At 41.7% G+C, this 18,302-nt stretch overlaps 1 protein-coding gene across 2 annotated transcripts in view; it reads left to right on the top strand.

Annotated features, from left to right (window-relative positions):
- Positions 1-18,302, top strand: part of Sntb1 (syntrophin, basic 1) — a 270,915-nt gene that overhangs the window by 226,932 nt on the left and 25,681 nt on the right. For both annotated transcript variants that reach the window (XM_006520671.4, NM_016667.3), the window contains one exon: positions 3,928-4,067. In XM_006520671.4, coding sequence (XP_006520734.1) covers positions 3,928-4,067 — 140 coding nt within the window. The remainder of the gene's footprint in view (positions 1-3,927; positions 4,068-18,302) is intronic.

The raw sequence follows: 18,302 nt of genomic DNA, 5'->3' as shown, positions 1-18,302 counted from the left end.
AATCCATCAATGTAATCCATTATATAAACAAACTCAAAGACAAAAACCACATGATCATCTCGTTAGATGCAGAAAAAGCATTTGACAAGATCCAACACCCATTCATGATAAAAGTTCTGGAAAGATCAGGAATTCAAGGCCAATACCTAAACATGATAAAAGCAATCTACAGCAAACCAGTAGCCAACATCAAAGTAAATGGAGAGAAGCTGGAAGCAATCCCACTAAAATCAGGGACTAGACAAGGCTGCCCACTTTCTCCCTACCTTTTCAACATAGTACTTGAAGTATTAGCCAGAGCAATTCGACAACAAAAGGAGATCAAGGGGATACAAATTGGAAAGGAGGAAGTCAAAATATCACTTTTTGCAGATGATATGATAGTATATATAAGTGACCCTAAAAATTCCAACAGAGAACTCCTAAACCTGATAAACAGCTTCGGTGAAGTAGCTGGATATAAAATTAACTCAAACAAGTCAATGGCCTTTCTCTACACAAAGAATAAACAGGCTGAGAAAGAAATTAGGGAAACAACACCCTTCTCAATAGCCACAAATAATATAAAATATCTCGGCGTGACTCTAACGAAGGAAGTGAAAGATCTGTATGATAAAAACTTCAAGTCCCTGAAGAAAGAAATTAAAGAAGATCTCAGAAGATGGAAAGATCTCCCATGCTCATGGATTGGCAGGACCAACATTGTAAAAATGGCTATCTTGCCAAAAGCAATCTACAGATTCAATGCAATCCCCATTAAAATTCCAACTCAATTCTTCAACGAATTAGAAGGAGCAATTTGCAAATTCATCTGGAATAACAAAAAACCGAGGATAGCAAAAACTCTTCTCAAGGATAAAAGAACCTCTGGTGGAATCACCATGCCTGACCTAAAGCTTTACTACAGAGCAATTGTGATAAAAACTGCATGGTACTGGTATAGAGACAGACAAGTGGACCAATGGAATAGAATTGAAGACCCAGAAATGAACCCACACACCTATGGTCACTTGATCTTCGACAAGGGAGCCAAAACCATCCAGTGGAAGAAAGACAGCATTTTCAACAATTGGTGCTGGCACAACTGGTTGTTATCATGTAGAAGAATGCGAATCGATCCATACTTATCTCCTTGTACTAAGGTCAAATCTAAGTGGATCAAGGAACTTCACATAAAACCAGAGACACTGAAACTTATAGAGGAGAAAGTGGGGAAAAGCCTTGAAGATATGGGCACAGGGGAAAAATTCCTGAACAGAACAGCAATGGCTTGTGCTGTAAGATCGAGAATTGACAAATGGGACCTAATGAAACTCCAAAGTTTCTGCAAGGCAAAAGACACTGTCTATAAGACAAAAAGACCACCAACAGACTGGGAAAGGATCTTTACCTATCCTAATTCAGATAGGGGACTAATATCCAACATATATAAAGAACTCAAGAAGGTGGACCTCAGAAAATCAAATAACCCCCTTAAAAAATGGGGCTCAGAACTGAACAAAGAATTCTCACCTGAGGAATACCGAATGGCAGAGAAGCACCTGAAAAAATGTTCAACATCCTTAATCATCAGGGAAATGCAAATCAAAACAACCCTGAGATTCCACCTCACACCAGTGAGAATGGCTAAGATCAAAAATTCAGGTGACAGCAGATGCTGGCGAGGATGTGGAGAAAGAGGAACACTCCTCCATTGTTGGTGGGATTGCAGGCTTGTACAACCACTCTGGAAATCAGTCTGGCGGTTCCTCAGAAAATTGGACATAGTACTACCGGAGGATCCAGCAATACCTCTCCTGGGCATATATCCAGAAGAAGCCCCAACTGGTAAGAAGGACACATGCTCCACTATGTTCATAGCAGCCTTATTTATAATAGCCAGAAACTGGAAAGAACCCAGATGCCCCTCAACAGAGGAATGGATACAGAAAATGTGGTACATCTACACAATGGAGTACTACTCAGCTATTAAAAAGAATGAATTTATGAAATTCCTAGCCAAATGGATGGACCTGGAGAGCATCATCCTGAGTGAGGTAACACAATCACAAAGGAACTCACACAATATGTACTCACTGATAAGTGGATACTAGCCCAAAACCTAGGATACCCACGATATAAGATACAATTTCCTAAACACATGAAACTCAAGAAAAATGAAGACTGAAGTGTGGACACTATGCCCCTCCTTAGAAGTGGGAACAAAACACCCATGGAAGGAGTTACAGAAACAAAGTTTGGAGCTGAGATGAAAGGATGGACCATGTAGAGACTGCCATATCCAGGGATCCACCCCATAATCAGCATCCAAACGCTGACACCATTGCATATACTAGCAAGATTTTATCGAAAGGACCCAGATGTAGCTGTCTCTTGTGAGACTATGCCGGGGCCTAGCAAACACAGAAGTGGATGCTCACAGTCAGCTAATGGATGGATCACAGGGCTCCCAATGGAGGAGCTAGAGAAAGTACCCAAGGAGCTAAAGGGATCTGCAACCCTATAGGTGGAACAACATTATGAACTAACCAGTACCCCTGAGCTCTTGACTCTAGCTGCATATGTATCAAAAGATGGCCTAGTCGGCCATCACTGGAAAGAGAGGCCCATTGGACACGCAGACTTTGTGTGCCCCGGTACAGGGGAACGCCAGGGCCAAAGGGGGGGAGTGGGTGGGTAGGGGAGTGGGGGTGGGTGGGTAAGGGGGACTTTTGGTATAGCATTGGAAATGTAAATGAGCTAAATACCTAATAAAAAATGGAAAAAAAAAAAAAAAAGACTGACAGCATAAATTTGGTATCTAGAACGCACATGGTAGAAGGAGAGAACTGGCTCCGGCAAATTGTTCTCCAACCTCAACATGTATGCTAAAGAGCACATGGGTAAAATAAATACATACACATCATATATACATACATACATACATACATACTTACTTACATAGGAGGAGGAATGAGCTGTAATACGAATTTGGCTATGGTTAGGTTTACTTTTATTAATAGACCTTGAGTGATGGCTTATGCACAAGTTGTCTGGACTGAGGAGCTAACTCTGTCAAAGAGAATTTTTGACCCAACGTGGAGCAGTGCTTTCTTAATCCTTAAGGAGCATACACATCACCTGTACATTCCAATAAACATACATTTGGATGGGCCTGAGACTCTGCATTCCCAACAAGCTTAATCTGCGTCCTTGTGTTCCAAAGAGCACTTTTATGGAGAGAAGAACATTTAAGGAGTTCAGGGGACTCAACACTGGGGCAAAAAGGAATAGCTCTTGGTGATCTCTGCAGGGCTCAGCATTGGAAGGGATGCAAAAACGTATCTGGTACCATTATGTAATTGATGTTCTCTGTTCTGTTCCTGCTTGGTCATCCTGGTACTTGAGTTAAGTAGATACTCTTCATTTAGTAAAACTGAACAGTCCAATGAAGAAGAGAAATTTGTATGTGATGCCTAAATCCCCAGAGAAATTCCAGAGCAGGACTTAAGAGACTTCATGTCTCACATCCAAATGAGGAGACACATGGCTCCACAGGATATTTTTCAGTGCCTTTGGAAATTTGTTCAAATGTTTTCATACTAAATGTGCTCTACTAGATCATGTGAGGAGAGCACTGACTCTCCCAAGCATTTGCCTCCCACTGTGAAATAACAAGTCGGCTCTGACCGACAGGTGGGCTGCACAGTGGCTTTACTGCTCCTCAGCTGCACAGAAAGCATATCTAGGGTCCTTAAAACATCAGATATGTTCAATGATCAGGAATGACTAGGGTCACACTGGAGTTCTTTCTTCCCATTTCAACTGTTGAAGCCTGAACCGAAGGACACTCGTTTTGCTCGGCCTTCTTATAGAAGGGTTGCTGATGTCTCTTTTCTGTTCATCCTGTCCTCCAGCTTTTTCACAGTTCTCTGCTTTCTGTTTCAGGTGCCCGGAGAGAGTGAGAAACAGTGGAAACCAGCCCTGGTTGTTCTGACTGAGAAAGATCTTTTAATCTACGACAGCATGCCACGGAGGAAAGAGGCCTGGTTCAGCCCGGTGCATTCGTATCCACTTCTTGCTACCAGGTAGCCTTGGCTGTGAGTTTGGGTGCTGTGTTGCAAGTGTGATGCTGTTTGAATCTATTGTGATTATTTCAACACACTCTAGTGCTGTCTAAAGGTATGGCAGGGGCTGAGAGCTCTTTAAGAATATAGGTGCACAGCCGACCACCGTCTGGACCAGAGGACAGGTGTCTGCCTGGCTCGGGAGGCGACCTCAGCCTCAGGAGCAGCGGTCGCCATCTTGGTTCCAGGACTCCCTGGAACTTAGGAATTTAGTCTGCACAGGTGAGAGTCTGCACCACAGAAGCTGACAGCTTCTGGGAACTGCCAAAGCAACACAGCTTCTGAGAGAGGCCCTGTTTTGGGCCTTCTTCTTCGACCAGGAGGAGGTCCAAAAACAAGATATCTGCGCACCTTCCCTGTAAGAGAGCTTGCCAGCAGAGAGTGCTCTGAGCACTGAAACTCAGAGGAGAGAATCTGTCTCCCAGGTCTGCTGAGAGACGGTAACAGAATCACCAGAAGAACACTCTCTAAACAGAGTCAACTATAACTACTAACTCCAGAGATTACCAGATGGCGAAAGGTAAACGTAGGAATCCTACTAACAGGAACCAAGACCACTCACCATCATCAGAACCCAGCACTCCCACTTCGCCCAGTCCAGGGCACCCCAACACACCCGAAAACCTAGACCTAGATTTAAAAGCATACCTCATGATGATGGTAGAGGACATCAAGAAGGACTTTAATAAATCACTTAAAGAAATACAGGAGAACACTGCTAAAGAGTTACAAGTCCTTAAAGAAAAACAGGAAAACACAATCAAACAGGTAGAAGTCCTTACAGAAATAGAGGAAAAAACATACAAACAGGTGATGGAAATGAACAAAACCATACTAGACCTAAAAAGGGAAGTAGACACAATAAAGAAAACTCAAAGAGAGGCAACACTGGAGATAGAAACCCTAGGAAAGAAATCTGGAACCATAGATTTGAGCATCAGCAACAGAATACAAGAGATGGAAGAGAGAATCTCAGGTGCAGAAGATTCCATAGAGAACATCGGCACAACAATCAAAGAAAATGGAAAATGCAAAAAGATCCTAACTCAAAATATCCAGGAAATCCAGGACACAATGAGAAGACCAAACCTACGGATAATAGGAGTGGATGAGAATGAAGATTTTCAACTCAAAGGACCAGCAAACATCTTCAACAAAATTATAGAAGAAAACTTCCCAAATATAAAGAAAGAGATACCTATGAACATACAAGAAGCCTACAGAACTCCAAATAGACTGGACCAGAAAAGAAATTCCTCCCGACACATAATAATCAGAACAACAAATGCACTAAATAAAGATAGAATACTAAAAGCAGTAAGGGAAAAAGGTCAAGTAACATACAAAGGCAAGCCTATCAGAATTACACCAGATTTTTCACCAGAGACTATGAAAGCCAGAAGAGCCTGGACAGATGTTATACAGACACTAAGAGAACACAAATTCCAGCCCAGGCTACTATACCCAGCCAAACTCTCAATTACCATAGATGGAGAAACCAAAGTATTCCACGACAAAACCAAATTCACACATTATCTCTCCACGAATCCAGCCCTTCAAAGGTTAATAACAGAAAAAAACCAATACAAGAACGGGAACAATGCCCTAGAAAAAACAAGAATGTAATCCCTCAACAAACCTAAAAGAAGACAGCCACAAGAACAGAATGCCAACTTTAACAACAAAAATAACAGGAAGCAACAATTACTTTTCCTTAATATCTCTTAACATCAATGGTCTCAACTCCCCAATAAAAAGACATAGACTAACAAACTGGCTACACAAACAAGACCCAACATTTTGCTGTTTACAGGAGACACATCTCAGAGAAAAAGATAGACACTACCTCAGAATAAAAGGCTGGAAAACAATTTTCCAAGCAAATGGTATGAAGAAACAAGCTGGAGTAGCCATCCTAATATCTGATAAGATTGACTTCCAACCCAAAGTCATCAAAAAAGACAAGGAGGGGCACTTCGTTCTCATCAAAGGTAAAACCCTCCAAGAGGAACTCTCAATTCTGAATATCTATGCTCCAAATACAAGGGCAGCCACATTCATTAAAGAAACTTTAGTAAAGCTCAAAGCACACATTGCACCTCACACAATAATAGTGGGAGACTTCAACACACCACTTTCACCAATGGACAGATCATGGAAACAGAAACTAAACAGGGACACACTGAAACTAACAGAAGTGATGAAACAAATGGATCTGACAGATATCTACAGAACATTTTATCCTAAAACAAAAGGATATACCTTCTTCTCAGCACCTCATGGTACCTTCTCCAAAATTGACCACATAATAGGTCACAAAACAGGCCTCAACAGATTCAAAAATATTGAAATTGTCCCATGTATCCTATCAGATCACCATGCACTAAGGCTGATCTTCAATAACAAAAAAAATAACAGAAAGCCCACACTCACGTGGAAACTGAACAACACTCTTCTCAATGATACCTTGGTCAAGGAAGGAATAAAGAAAGAAATTAAAGACTTTTTAGACTTTAATGAAAATGAAGCCACAACGTACCCAAACCTTTGGGACACAATGAAAGCATTTCTAAGAGGGAAACTCATAGCTCTGAGTGCCTCCATGAAGAAACAGGAGAGAGCACATACTAGCAGCTTGACAACACATCTAAAAGCTCTAGAAAAAAAGGAAGCAAATTCACCCAAGAGGAGTAGAAGGCAGGAAATAATCAAACTCAGGGGTGAAATCAACCAAGTGGAAACAAGAAGAACTATTCAAAGAATTAACCAAACGAGGAGTTGTTTCTTTGAGAAAATCAACAAGATAGATAAACCCTTAGCTAGACTCACTAGAGGGCACAGAGACAAAATCCTAATTAACAAAATCAGAACTGAAAAGGGAGACATAACAACAGATCCTGAAGAAATCCAAAACACCATCAGATCCTTCTACAAAAGGCTATACTCAACAAAACTGGAAAACCTGGACGAAATGGACAAATTTCTGGACAGATACCAGGTACCAAAGTTGAATCAGGATCAAGTTGACCTTCTAAACAGTCCCATATCCCCTAGAGAAATAGAAGCAGTTATAAATAGTCTCCCAGCCAAAAAAAGCCCAGGACCAGACAGGTTTAATGCAGAGTTCTATCAGACCTTCAAAGAAGATCTAATTCCAGTTCTGCACAAACTTTTTCACAAGATAGAAGTAGAAAGTACTCTACCCAACTCATTTTATGAAGCCACTATTACTCTGATACCTAAACCACAGAAAGATCCAACAAAGATAGAGAACTTCAGACCAATTTCTCTTATGAATATCGATGCAAACATCCTCAATAAAATTCTCGCTAACCGAATCCAAGAACACATTAAAGCAATCATCCATCCTGACCAAGTAGGTTTTATTCCAGGGATGCAGGGATGGTTTAATATACGAAAATCCATCAATGTAATCCACTATATAAACAAACTCAAAGACAAAAACCACATGATCATCTCGTTAGATGCAGAAAAAGCATTTGACAAGATCCAACACCCATTCATGATAAAAGTTCTGGAAAGATCAGGAATTCAAGGCCCATACCTAAACATGATAAAAGCAATCTACAGCAAACCAGTAGCCAACATGAAAGTAAATGGAGAGAAGCTGGAAGCAATCCCACTAAAATCAGGGACTAGACAAGGCTGCCCACTTTCTCCCTACCTTTTCAACATAGTACTTGAAGTATTAGCCAGAGCAATTCGACAACAAAAGGAGATCAAGGGGATACAAATTGGAAAGGAGGAAGTCAAAATATCACTTTTTGCAGATGATATGATAGTATATATAAGTGACCCGAAAAATTCTACCAGAGAACTCCTAAACCTGATAAACAGCTTCGGTGAAGTAGCTGGATATAAAATTAACTCAAACAAGTCAATGGCCTTTCTCTATACAAAGAATAAACAGGCTGAGAAAGAAATTAGGGAAACAACACCCTTCTCAATAGTCACAAATAATATAAAATATCTCGGCGTGACTCTAACTAAGGAAGTGAAAGATCTGTATGATAAAAACTTCAAGTCTCTGAAGAAAGAAATTAAAGAAGATCTCAGAAGATGGAAAGATCTCCCATGCTCATGGATTGGCAGGATCAACATTGTAAAAATGGCTATCTTGCCAAAAGCAATCTACAGATTCAATGCAATCCCCATCAAAATTCCAACTCAATTCTTCAACGAATTAGAAGGAGCAATTTGCAAATTCATCTGGAATAACAAAAAACCTAGGATAGCAAAAACTCTTCTCAAGGATAAAAGAACCTCTGGTGGAATCACCATGCCTGACCTAAAGCTTTACTACAGAGCAATTGTGGTAAAAACTGCATGGTACTGGTATAGAGACAGACAAGTAGACCAATGGAATAGAATTGAAGACCCAGAAATGAACCCACACACCTATGGTCTCTTGATCTTCGACAAGGGAGCTAAAACCATCCAGTGGAAGAAAGACAGCATTTTCAACAATTGGTGCTGGCACAACTGGTTGTTATCATGTAGAAGAATGCGAATCGATCCATACTTATCTCCTTGTACTAAGGTCAAATCTAAATGGATCAAAGAACTTCACATAAAACCAGAGACACTGAAACTTATAGAGGAGAAAGTGGGGAAAAGCCTTGAAGATATGGGCACAGGGGAAAAATTCCTGAACAGAATAGCAATGGCTTGTGCTGTAAGATCGAGAATTGACAAATGGGACCTAATGAAACTCCAAAGTTTCTGCAAGGCAAAAGACACCGTCAATAAGACAAAGAGACCACCAACAGATTGGGAAAGGATCTTTACCTATCCTAAATCAGATAGGGGACTAATATCCAACATATATAAAGAACTCAAGAAGGTGGACTTCAGAAAATCAAATAACCCCATTAAAAAATGGGGCTCAGAACTGAACAAAGAATTCTCACCTAAGGAATACCGAATGGCAGAGAAGCACCTGAAAAAATGTTCAACATCCTTAATCATCAGGGAAATGCAAATCAAAACAACCCTGAGATTCCACCTCATACCAGTCAGAATGTCTAAGATCAAAAATTCAGGTGACAGCAGATGCTGGCGAGGATGTGGAGAAAGAGGAACACTCCTCCATTGTTGGTGGGAGTGCAGGCTTGTACAACCACTCTGGAAATCAGTCTGGCGGTTCCTCAGAAAATTGGACATAGTACTACCGGAGGATCCAGCAATACCTCTCCTGGGCATATATCCAGAAGATGCCCCAACCGGTAAGAAGGACACATGCTCCACTATGTTCATAGCAGCCTTATTTATAATAGCCAGAAGCTGGAAAGAACCCAGATGCCCCTCAACAGAGGAATGGATACAGAAAATGTGGTACATCTACACAATGGAGTACTACTCAGCTATTAAAAAGAATGAATTTATGAAATTCCTAGCCAAATGGATGGACCTGGAGGGCATCATCCTGAGTGAGGTAACACATTCACAAAGGAACTCACACAATATGTACTCACTGATAAGTGGATATTAGCCCAAAACCTAGGATACCCAAGATATAAGATACAATTTCCTAAACACATGAAACTCAAGAAAAATGAAGACTGAAGTGTGGACACTATGCCCCTCCTTAGAAGTGGGAACAAAACACCCTTGGAAGGAGTTACAGAGACAAAGTTTGGAGCTGAGATGAAAGGATGGACCATGTAGAGACTGCCTTATCCAGGGATCCACCCCATAATCAGCATCCAAACGATGACACCATTGCATACACTAGCAAGATTTTATCGAAAGGACCCAGATGTAGCTGTCTCTTGTGAGACTATGCCGGGGCCTAGCAAACATAGAAGTGGATGCCCACAGTCAGCTAATGGATGGATCACAGGGCTCCCAATGGAGGAGCTAGAGAAAGTACCCAAGGAGCTAAAGGGATCTGCAACCCTATAGGTGGATCAACATTATGAACTAACCAGTACCCCGGAGCTCTTGACTCTAGCCGCATATGTATCAAAAGATGGCCTAGTCGGCCATCACTGGAAAGAGAGGCCCATTGGACACACAAACTTTATATGCCCCAGAACAGGGGAACGCCAGGGCCAAAAAGGGGGAGTGGGCGGGTAGGGGAGTGGGGGTGGGTGGGTATGGGGGACTTTTGGTATAGCATTGGAAATGTAAATGAGCTAAATACCTAATAAAAAATGGAAAGAAGAAAAAAAAAAGAATATAGGTGCACATATTTAACCAGGCATGTTACTACCTGTGCTTAAACACAAGACTACATGGAGACAAGCAACAACATACTCATCTGTTATCATGGAACCAGGACATTTGTGTGATGTCCCAGACTGGAAATTTTCCTGGATTATTCTCTTGGAAATGAACTAGATTCATGTGTTCCCAGTCGTAGTATCGGAGTGCATTCATCACTCATGGGCCTTTATTTGCCAGGACAGCAAAGAGCCTCTGTAACTGACTTTCTCCTTTGTGAGAGTTCAAAATAACTTCCTCCTGGTCTGTGTGATGTTTCTGTGCAAGTGGAAACACCTCCACGGTTTTATTGAATCTTCTGTCTGTTTCATCGAATGTTCACTGTGTACTAGCTACTTGTGTGAGTTGCACCTTGGATAAGCTCACTGGCCTGTGATACACACACACACACACACACACACACACAAACTGTACATGTAAAACATATAATTGGGTGCAGAGGTTGTTGACCATCTCCACAATCAATGCCACAATGTGTATTCACCACCTTCAGGAACTTCCTCTTTAGTTTGCTTGGTAGAAACATTGTATCCTTTGACCAACACCTACCAGTTTCTTCCTCATATCAGCTCCTGGTAACAAACATGAAACTCTTTATTACTATGAGTTTCACAATTTAAACTCCTCATTTAAGTTGAACCACACAGCATTTATCCTTCTGTTTCTGACTTATTTTACTTAGCTGAAATTTCCTTTTTTGAAAGCAGAATAACATTCAATTATGCACGCACTCATGCACTCATGCACACACACACACACACACACACACACACAGACACACAAGCCATGCCACATTACATTTTCCTTATCGAGGAGAATTTGGAGACTTCACATTCACTGATTTCAAATACACGACTAAGCCAGTGGAGACTAAAATCAAAGGAACCTGATACAATAATATGCATAGTCATGAAAGACAATGGGATGTCAGAAATAGATCCACCCATGTACAGTCAACTGGTCTTTGACAAGGGTGCCAAGAAGAGAAGACATATGGGGAAAGCACAGTCCTATCAGCAAATGGTGTTGGGAAAACTGAGTCTCTGCATGCAAACAAATAAAACTGGTTTATTATTTGAAACTACATAGAAAAAAGTCAACTCAAAATAGATTTAAAACATAACATCTGAATTCAAGGAACTCCTAGAAGAACACTGTAGTGACTGGTTTTGACTGTCAACTTGACACAAGTTAGAGTTATCACAGAGAAAGGAGCATCAGTTGAGGAAATGCCTCCATGAGATCCAACTGTAAGGCGTTTTCTCAATTGGTGATCAAGGGGGAAGAGCCCTGCCCATGATTGGTGGTGCCATCCCTGGGCTGATAGTCCTGGGTTCTATAAGAAAACAAGCTAAGCAAGGCAGGAGGAAGCAAGCAAGTAAGCAGCATTCCTCCATGGCCTCTGCATCAGCTTCTGCCTCCAAGTTCCTGTCCTGTGTGAGTTCCAGTCCTGACCTCCTTTTGTGATGTAGAAGTATAAACCCTTTCCTCCCCAACTTGCTTCTTGGTCATGATGTTTTGTGCAGGAATACAAATCCTGACTAAGACAAATTGGTACCAACACAGTGGGGTAATCCTGGGACAACCTGACTGTATTTGGGGGAGGACTTGGAAGGACTTTGGAACTTTGGGCTAGAAGTCCTATTGGGTGTTAAGGAGCTCTGTGGGATGTTCTGTCAGAGCTTGGAAGATAATGTTGAAAACAGTGCAAACGATAGACGTCTGGCTTGTTAAATTTCAAAGGGAAGATTAAAGACTCTTCTTATTGGTGCCATTGCTATTTTGATTGTGAAGATTCTGTGGTCTTGGTTAGCTGGGGCTGAAGAATCAGCTGTGATTAACAAGGTACCAGAACTACAAAATCAATTCCTTTACATTACTGGGACAATTGATGCTGGTTAGCTGGAACTAAGAAATTAGCAGTGATTTAGAAGAGACCAGCATCAGTAAGGTGAAATCTTCTGGGAAGTGTCTCCTGAGAACACAGAGAAGCTGTGCTCTAGAGGCAGCCATCATTGTACCTGGCATTGGCAGACAGACTTGGTAATGGGTAAGAGTCACCCAGGTAGAACTGGCTTTCAAACATGAAGGGATAGCAGCTGATGCTTGGCACTGTGAGAGGCCAGGAGTGGCCACTGGTGAAAGTGCAGCTTCAGTGGCAGTTGAAGGCCCAGGACAGAAGGCATCATGCAGAGAAGTTGAGGCTGAGCATCATGAAAAGGGTTTACGAGAGGCTATTTGTGAAAGTGCAGTCCAGTTGCAGCAGAAGGCAGCAGTGTTTTGGAGATGCCAGTGCCATGGGATGACCACCAAGAACAGCAGCAGCAGTGAAGTACAGGCAGCTGGAACCTAGAAGACAAGGTGTGTGCTACAAAGGGTGGAGCTGGAGAAGTGACCCAAGCCCTTTTTCTATATATCCTACCTCTCCATCACACATTTGTTCCTTATAGTGGTGGCCACAGCCCTGCCTCAGGAGGCCATGGCGGGGAACTGGGTGTCTTCTGCTGCCCTCAGGTCTCAAAAAATATAATTGTTTAAAATGCCGGTTTAAGGAACCCTTGTCCACCATTGTTGGGATTATAAAGTGAGGTAGACACTATGAAAAACAGTGTAGAGAGTCCTCTAACATTTAAAATAAAATTACTATTTGCCTTAGCAATCTCCCTTCTAGAGATTTATTGAAAGAACTTGAACCTGATATCTCAAAGAGATAGCTGTCCTCCATGTTCATTGCAGCATTATTGCTATCAGCCGTGTCATAAAATACAATCGGAGTGCATCATTGTTGTGTCCTCTTCTTAAATTCCTGTGTCCTTAGGACACAGTGAATTAAACTTGAATGTTGTCTTGAAGTAGCTGAAAATTCCCAGGCCTGGCCTCAGCTCCTGGCCCTTTCTGTGTGTGGTTTGTAACAGAGGTCTGGCCTAATCTAATTCTTTCTGTGCCACTGTCATTTTTCTGAGAACTTGGGCATGTAGACATAATTTTCCCCTTCATGACATAGTCTCTGTCAATAAGAACCCTCACTTTTCTGTTGGGTGAACTGTGAGGACAATGTAGGGAAGGCTCCTTTTGGAGTTTGGTCCAACAGACTCATCAGTGTGCACCTATATTTTAGGCACCTGTCTTGAGTAGACACACAAGTCCCTAGTCCTAACAATTGTCATCAAAGCTTAGTCACATGAGAGAGAACCAGAGGCAGGTGAACAGGCTATAACAATAGACAACAATGACAACACTTAACTGAGTTGAAATTCTTCTGACTTCCTGCTGGAGTTCATGGTAGACACCTGCAAAGCTTTGCTGACTTGAAATAGAAATTTTGAGTCCCCGAGTAAATTTCAGGGAGATTTTCAAGGAAGAGGAGCCATCTCTACATCAACATATAAACATTTAAAAAAATGGATTTGATCTTCCATGCTTAAAAATCTGTGACAAAATTTAATTCTTAAGGCACAGTACAGCATTATTAAAAGAGGAACCATCTTAAAATGCTTACACAGAGGTGGGGATATGCCAAGCTAACTCAGGCTGGTCACCTTCACTGTGTGATTTATATCCATGGCATTCATGTTCACATAACAAGGAATTCCTGCAGCGAAAACCAAAGAAAGATTAGTGCATAGACATGGTTCCAATTACTCAGAGGGGAGACTGAGCTGACACTTCCTATAGCAATTGTTTGGAAGGGAGGTAGAAATAGAATAGTTTCCAGGTAACTCTGGGGAACCATGGAGATAAAACTAATTCCAGCTCATTCTCAGGTCCCTCTTCACAGTTTCTGGGAATGAGGACCAATGGAGACTGTATTTTCTTTGATTCATTCATTCATTCCTCAACATTCACTATTCATGTGCTACATGCCAGAAGTTATAATTAGGGCAAAGGCTAAAGAGGTGAAATAAAGTTCAAACTCCCAAAACAAATATATTGATGGACACTGTTGTGATATTCGAGCATCTTCAGAAAGACCACAACAGGCCAAAATGTTCCGCATGAGGTTTATTGAGAGAGAAAAGGTCAAGGTGGCAGTGGAAAGAGAAGGTGGGGAGAGAGAGAGAGAGAGAGAGAGAGAGAGAGAGAGAGAGAGAGAGAGAGATCAGAGAGGCCTTTCTTTATATATGGATGGTGACATAGTCATAAGTAAAAGTGGGAGGTAAGTCAAGTGGATTCTGGGAATATGGTGGCTGTTACCTAGGCCACAGGTGTGCGGGTTTCTCCAATGTGATGTCATGAGTTTCAGAAGTCCTGATACCAACAAGCACCAACAGCTAAGGAAATAGTTATACTAAATACAACAATACCAAAATTCTGAACACTGCCTGGAGGAGGGGGCTGAAGAATAATGTTTGAATTGAAGCTGGAGTGAGAACACTCCAGAAAATGGTGGTGGGAACCAGAGTAGGGGCAAGGCTTCCCAGGAAGAAGAGAAATGCACCCACAGAGCCCTTTATTTCATGTATAGTATAGTGTGGTGGGGGTCATAGCCCCAGACATGACCTTGCAGATCAAGGAGATGAGATCAGTAGCTGTCCTGGTCAGGTGCCCAACACTTGGCGAAGTCTTTCCCAGAGCTCTTACATCCGTTCCACAAGGCTGTGGTACAGTGTCCCCTCCAAATTCAGAACCCAAGGCTCAGAAGAGTGAGGAAATTAGCTCTCCATCAGTAGGGATCCATATCCTAAAGCCAGTGGATGTCAACTCAGGTTAGCCTGTTCCCTCTGCTTGTGTGCTATCATCAGTCTGAGCACTGGAGACCACTGAGGCTCTTGGGAGGTTCTAACTATCACAAGCATGATCAGAGGAGAGATCCTTACCATTGGTATAAAAATCACAAAGATCAAGGGGTTAATTCAAACATGGTTCCAAGTCTATGATGAAGAAAAGGGAAACAAATAGATAAAAAAAATAAAGTCATATTTCTATGAGGGCACAAAGTCCTGAGTTTCTGGAAGACACAGTTGTCTACATCAGGTTGCTTTCAACTTTCCATAATGTGACCAACCACAGCAATAATGTGACTTGGTGAACTTGGAAGACCTAGAGAGGCTACACTTAGGCCTGCTCTGGTGGAAGAGAGGAAGGACTGAAGGAAAAGGAAATATTAAACAGGTACTTCTAAGAGGACAAGGAAGGAGGATGAGATAAGCCAGGAACCACCAAGATGGATGGGATATAGTTTTGGAGCCTTCACCAAACCCTGCAGAGGACTCTTCATTTTTCAACATGGCATCCACTCTTACTTCTGTAACCCGAGTGTAAATAAAACTAAAAGTGTAATTTTTGCCTTACTGAATACATTCAAGCACTCAAGAGCCATGTGTAGCTAGTTGTCAAAAGCCAGATATGACACCAGAGGATTAACCAAGGCAGGTAGCAAAAAAAAAAGGAGTATGGCACTGGTGATTGGAGTCATGCTGGCAGCATACAAGCCCAGTGACAGTGTCAGCTGGCTTATGGAGTCACAAAACGTAATTATCTGGGACTGGCAAGGATGTCCAGTGACAAGCTCTGAACTCTTTTAACTATACATACGCATGTCTATACATATGTACAGATATACATTTGGTAATTAATTTCTGCTGGCAGAAGCTGGGGGGGGGGGGATTTAGTAAAGGACAAATTGTTAGAGTTCCTTTCTCTCTTGCCCAGGCTGGCCAGGCAAGAGGCTTGGAGCTTATTAACTCATCGTGAACCAGAGAAAAAAAGAAAAGAAAGAGAGGGAGAATTCAAGCACACACATAGACACAGGCACACACACACACACATTCTGGATGTAGCAGAAATGGCTACAGCAAATTTTATTATTACTTTTAGTCTTTTAAAGCTTTTAGAAAGTTCTCTACATAAGAAAGAATTTCCTCATAGATAAAATGTTACACAAAAGGGGAGTTACAGAAAGATGTTAATATTAAGTTCAAAGCAGTGTTTCATTTTATAAGCTCATTATAAGTTCAAAGCAACAGTTTCACATGGCCTCACATTATCATAGTGCACACCTGTAGGTTCATCCTTGGGTTTGACCTAGAATGAGTATTTTTTCCTTGATCACAAGTTTGTCTCAAGCCTATTTCTCTTTCTACTGTAATTATGAAAGCTCATTGTATTCTTTATTATTCAGTCTTTACTTACTATTTTATGAGGAGTGGGAACATTCTAGTCTTGATTCTAACTTCATCATATCTTTGTAGCAACGCAACTAAAACCATCTCTTAAAACTTTCTTCCTAAAATTATTTGAATCAAAACCGGAATTCTATAAAATCATTAATTCATCTAAACAGCATTAATTCATGAAAGTTTATCTTTACATTGACCTGCAGGAAATCTGCCCAATAGGGTGGGGTTATGCCCTGAAATCATTAGACTATATAATAGTGGTAGGAAAAGACCTATCAGCTGCAAGAAGTCTCTTGGGAACTTGCCTCTCAAGAGATCACCCATCATAAGCCATGCAAAAATGGTGAGCCACCTCCAGGAAAGTTACCTGCTATAGCCTTGGCCTCTCCTAGATGGCTCCTGATAGCTAGTGGCTAATATGATAGACAGCACATGTCCAAGATGTTCCCCCAACTACCAAAAGCTCTATACGTCAGTGCTTCCTACAATACATGCACTGTTATACACACGGTGCCTGACTTGTAATAGATCAGCCAACGACTCTTTGATATTATGATAATGCAGAAATGTTGTACCTTAGTAAAAACAACTCATATTCAATGGTACCCTATGTTGCTAAGTTATGGTGTTAAATAGGGTAAGTATATGTAGTGAGTTTTAGACTTGAAACTTTGGGGGTGTGCTGGGCTTATCAGCATTCAATCCCATTATAAGTTGAGGAATACCAGTACACTCGGTTCCTTCAGAGATTGTCTCAACCCCACTCAGTTGTCAGGCTGGCTCTCCTTCAGCAGCTAAAGGTACTGGATAGCTATTATCTTAGGGGTCTTAATGCTGACTGCACAAGCAGGCTCAGTAGCTCCAGGCTCAGGGCCATTGCTCAAGAAACTGATAGCTGACAGATGACCCTTAAAAGTCAAGTCTCCAGAAGGAGAGATGTCGGCTCACAAACAGAGAATGGGGTATGAGAAGCTTCCGGTGCAGGATGCCAAAAACTATGTGAATGTAGGCTTACAGGTAACAGGCGTGCCAAGGATAGTTTGTGGGCAAAGCGCATAGGAATCGAAAGCCCTAAACCGTTATCTGATGTGAGGATGGAAAAGGAAGTCTCTGTCAAGCATACACGAAGCTGGTTAGAACAGAACACGTATAAAAATGTTAGTGTGTATCACTAATCTTAAAGGATAGCTGGTGGCAGGATGTGCTTCCTCAATTCACCATCATCCTCTCAAATAACCAGGCTAACCATTGAGCTGGAAAGAGAAATTCATTCTGAATATGTACAAGACCTACCTACGTGTAAGGATAAAGTCCGGGCCATGGGGATTACTCTGAACTCCACCTGGCAGTTGGAAAGTTCAGAACATTCAGGTGGCTCAGCTGTTCCTTCTCACCTCATCCCCTCCAGCTGGCAGGCAATTTAGTATTCCTGAATGGTAGGCTAGAAATGTAAAAGCAAAGACTCTTCATCTTGGTCTCTCTCCTTCCAGGACAGTGCCTACCTCCAGGCTAACCAACCCCCCCTGTCTCCCAGAGCCCTCATTTGTTAAATGCACTCAGTGAGATGTCTTTGCTCTAAAGCCCATGGGAGAATATGCCTTAGAGAAATAGGTTTTTAATAGACTTTGTGCCTGGGATACCAGCCACTGTAGGTCATTTACCCTGTTCGGCTTCTCTCTGGAAACTCTATGTGGAGATTTTTATAGATTAGACAATGAAAACAAAGCCATTCCCACCGTATTGAGTCAGGAGATGGCACCTCCATGCCAATCTATGCCTGGCTTCCAAATGATCTATGGAAGGCTGACTTCCCTCCAGCTGTAACTGGAGC

Source organism: Mus musculus, chromosome 15, assembly GCF_000001635.26.
Source record: "Mus musculus strain C57BL/6J chromosome 15, GRCm38.p6 C57BL/6J".
Taxonomy (NCBI): Eukaryota; Metazoa; Chordata; class Mammalia; order Rodentia; family Muridae; genus Mus; species Mus musculus.
This window is presented reverse-complemented; position numbering and strand designations above follow the sequence as displayed.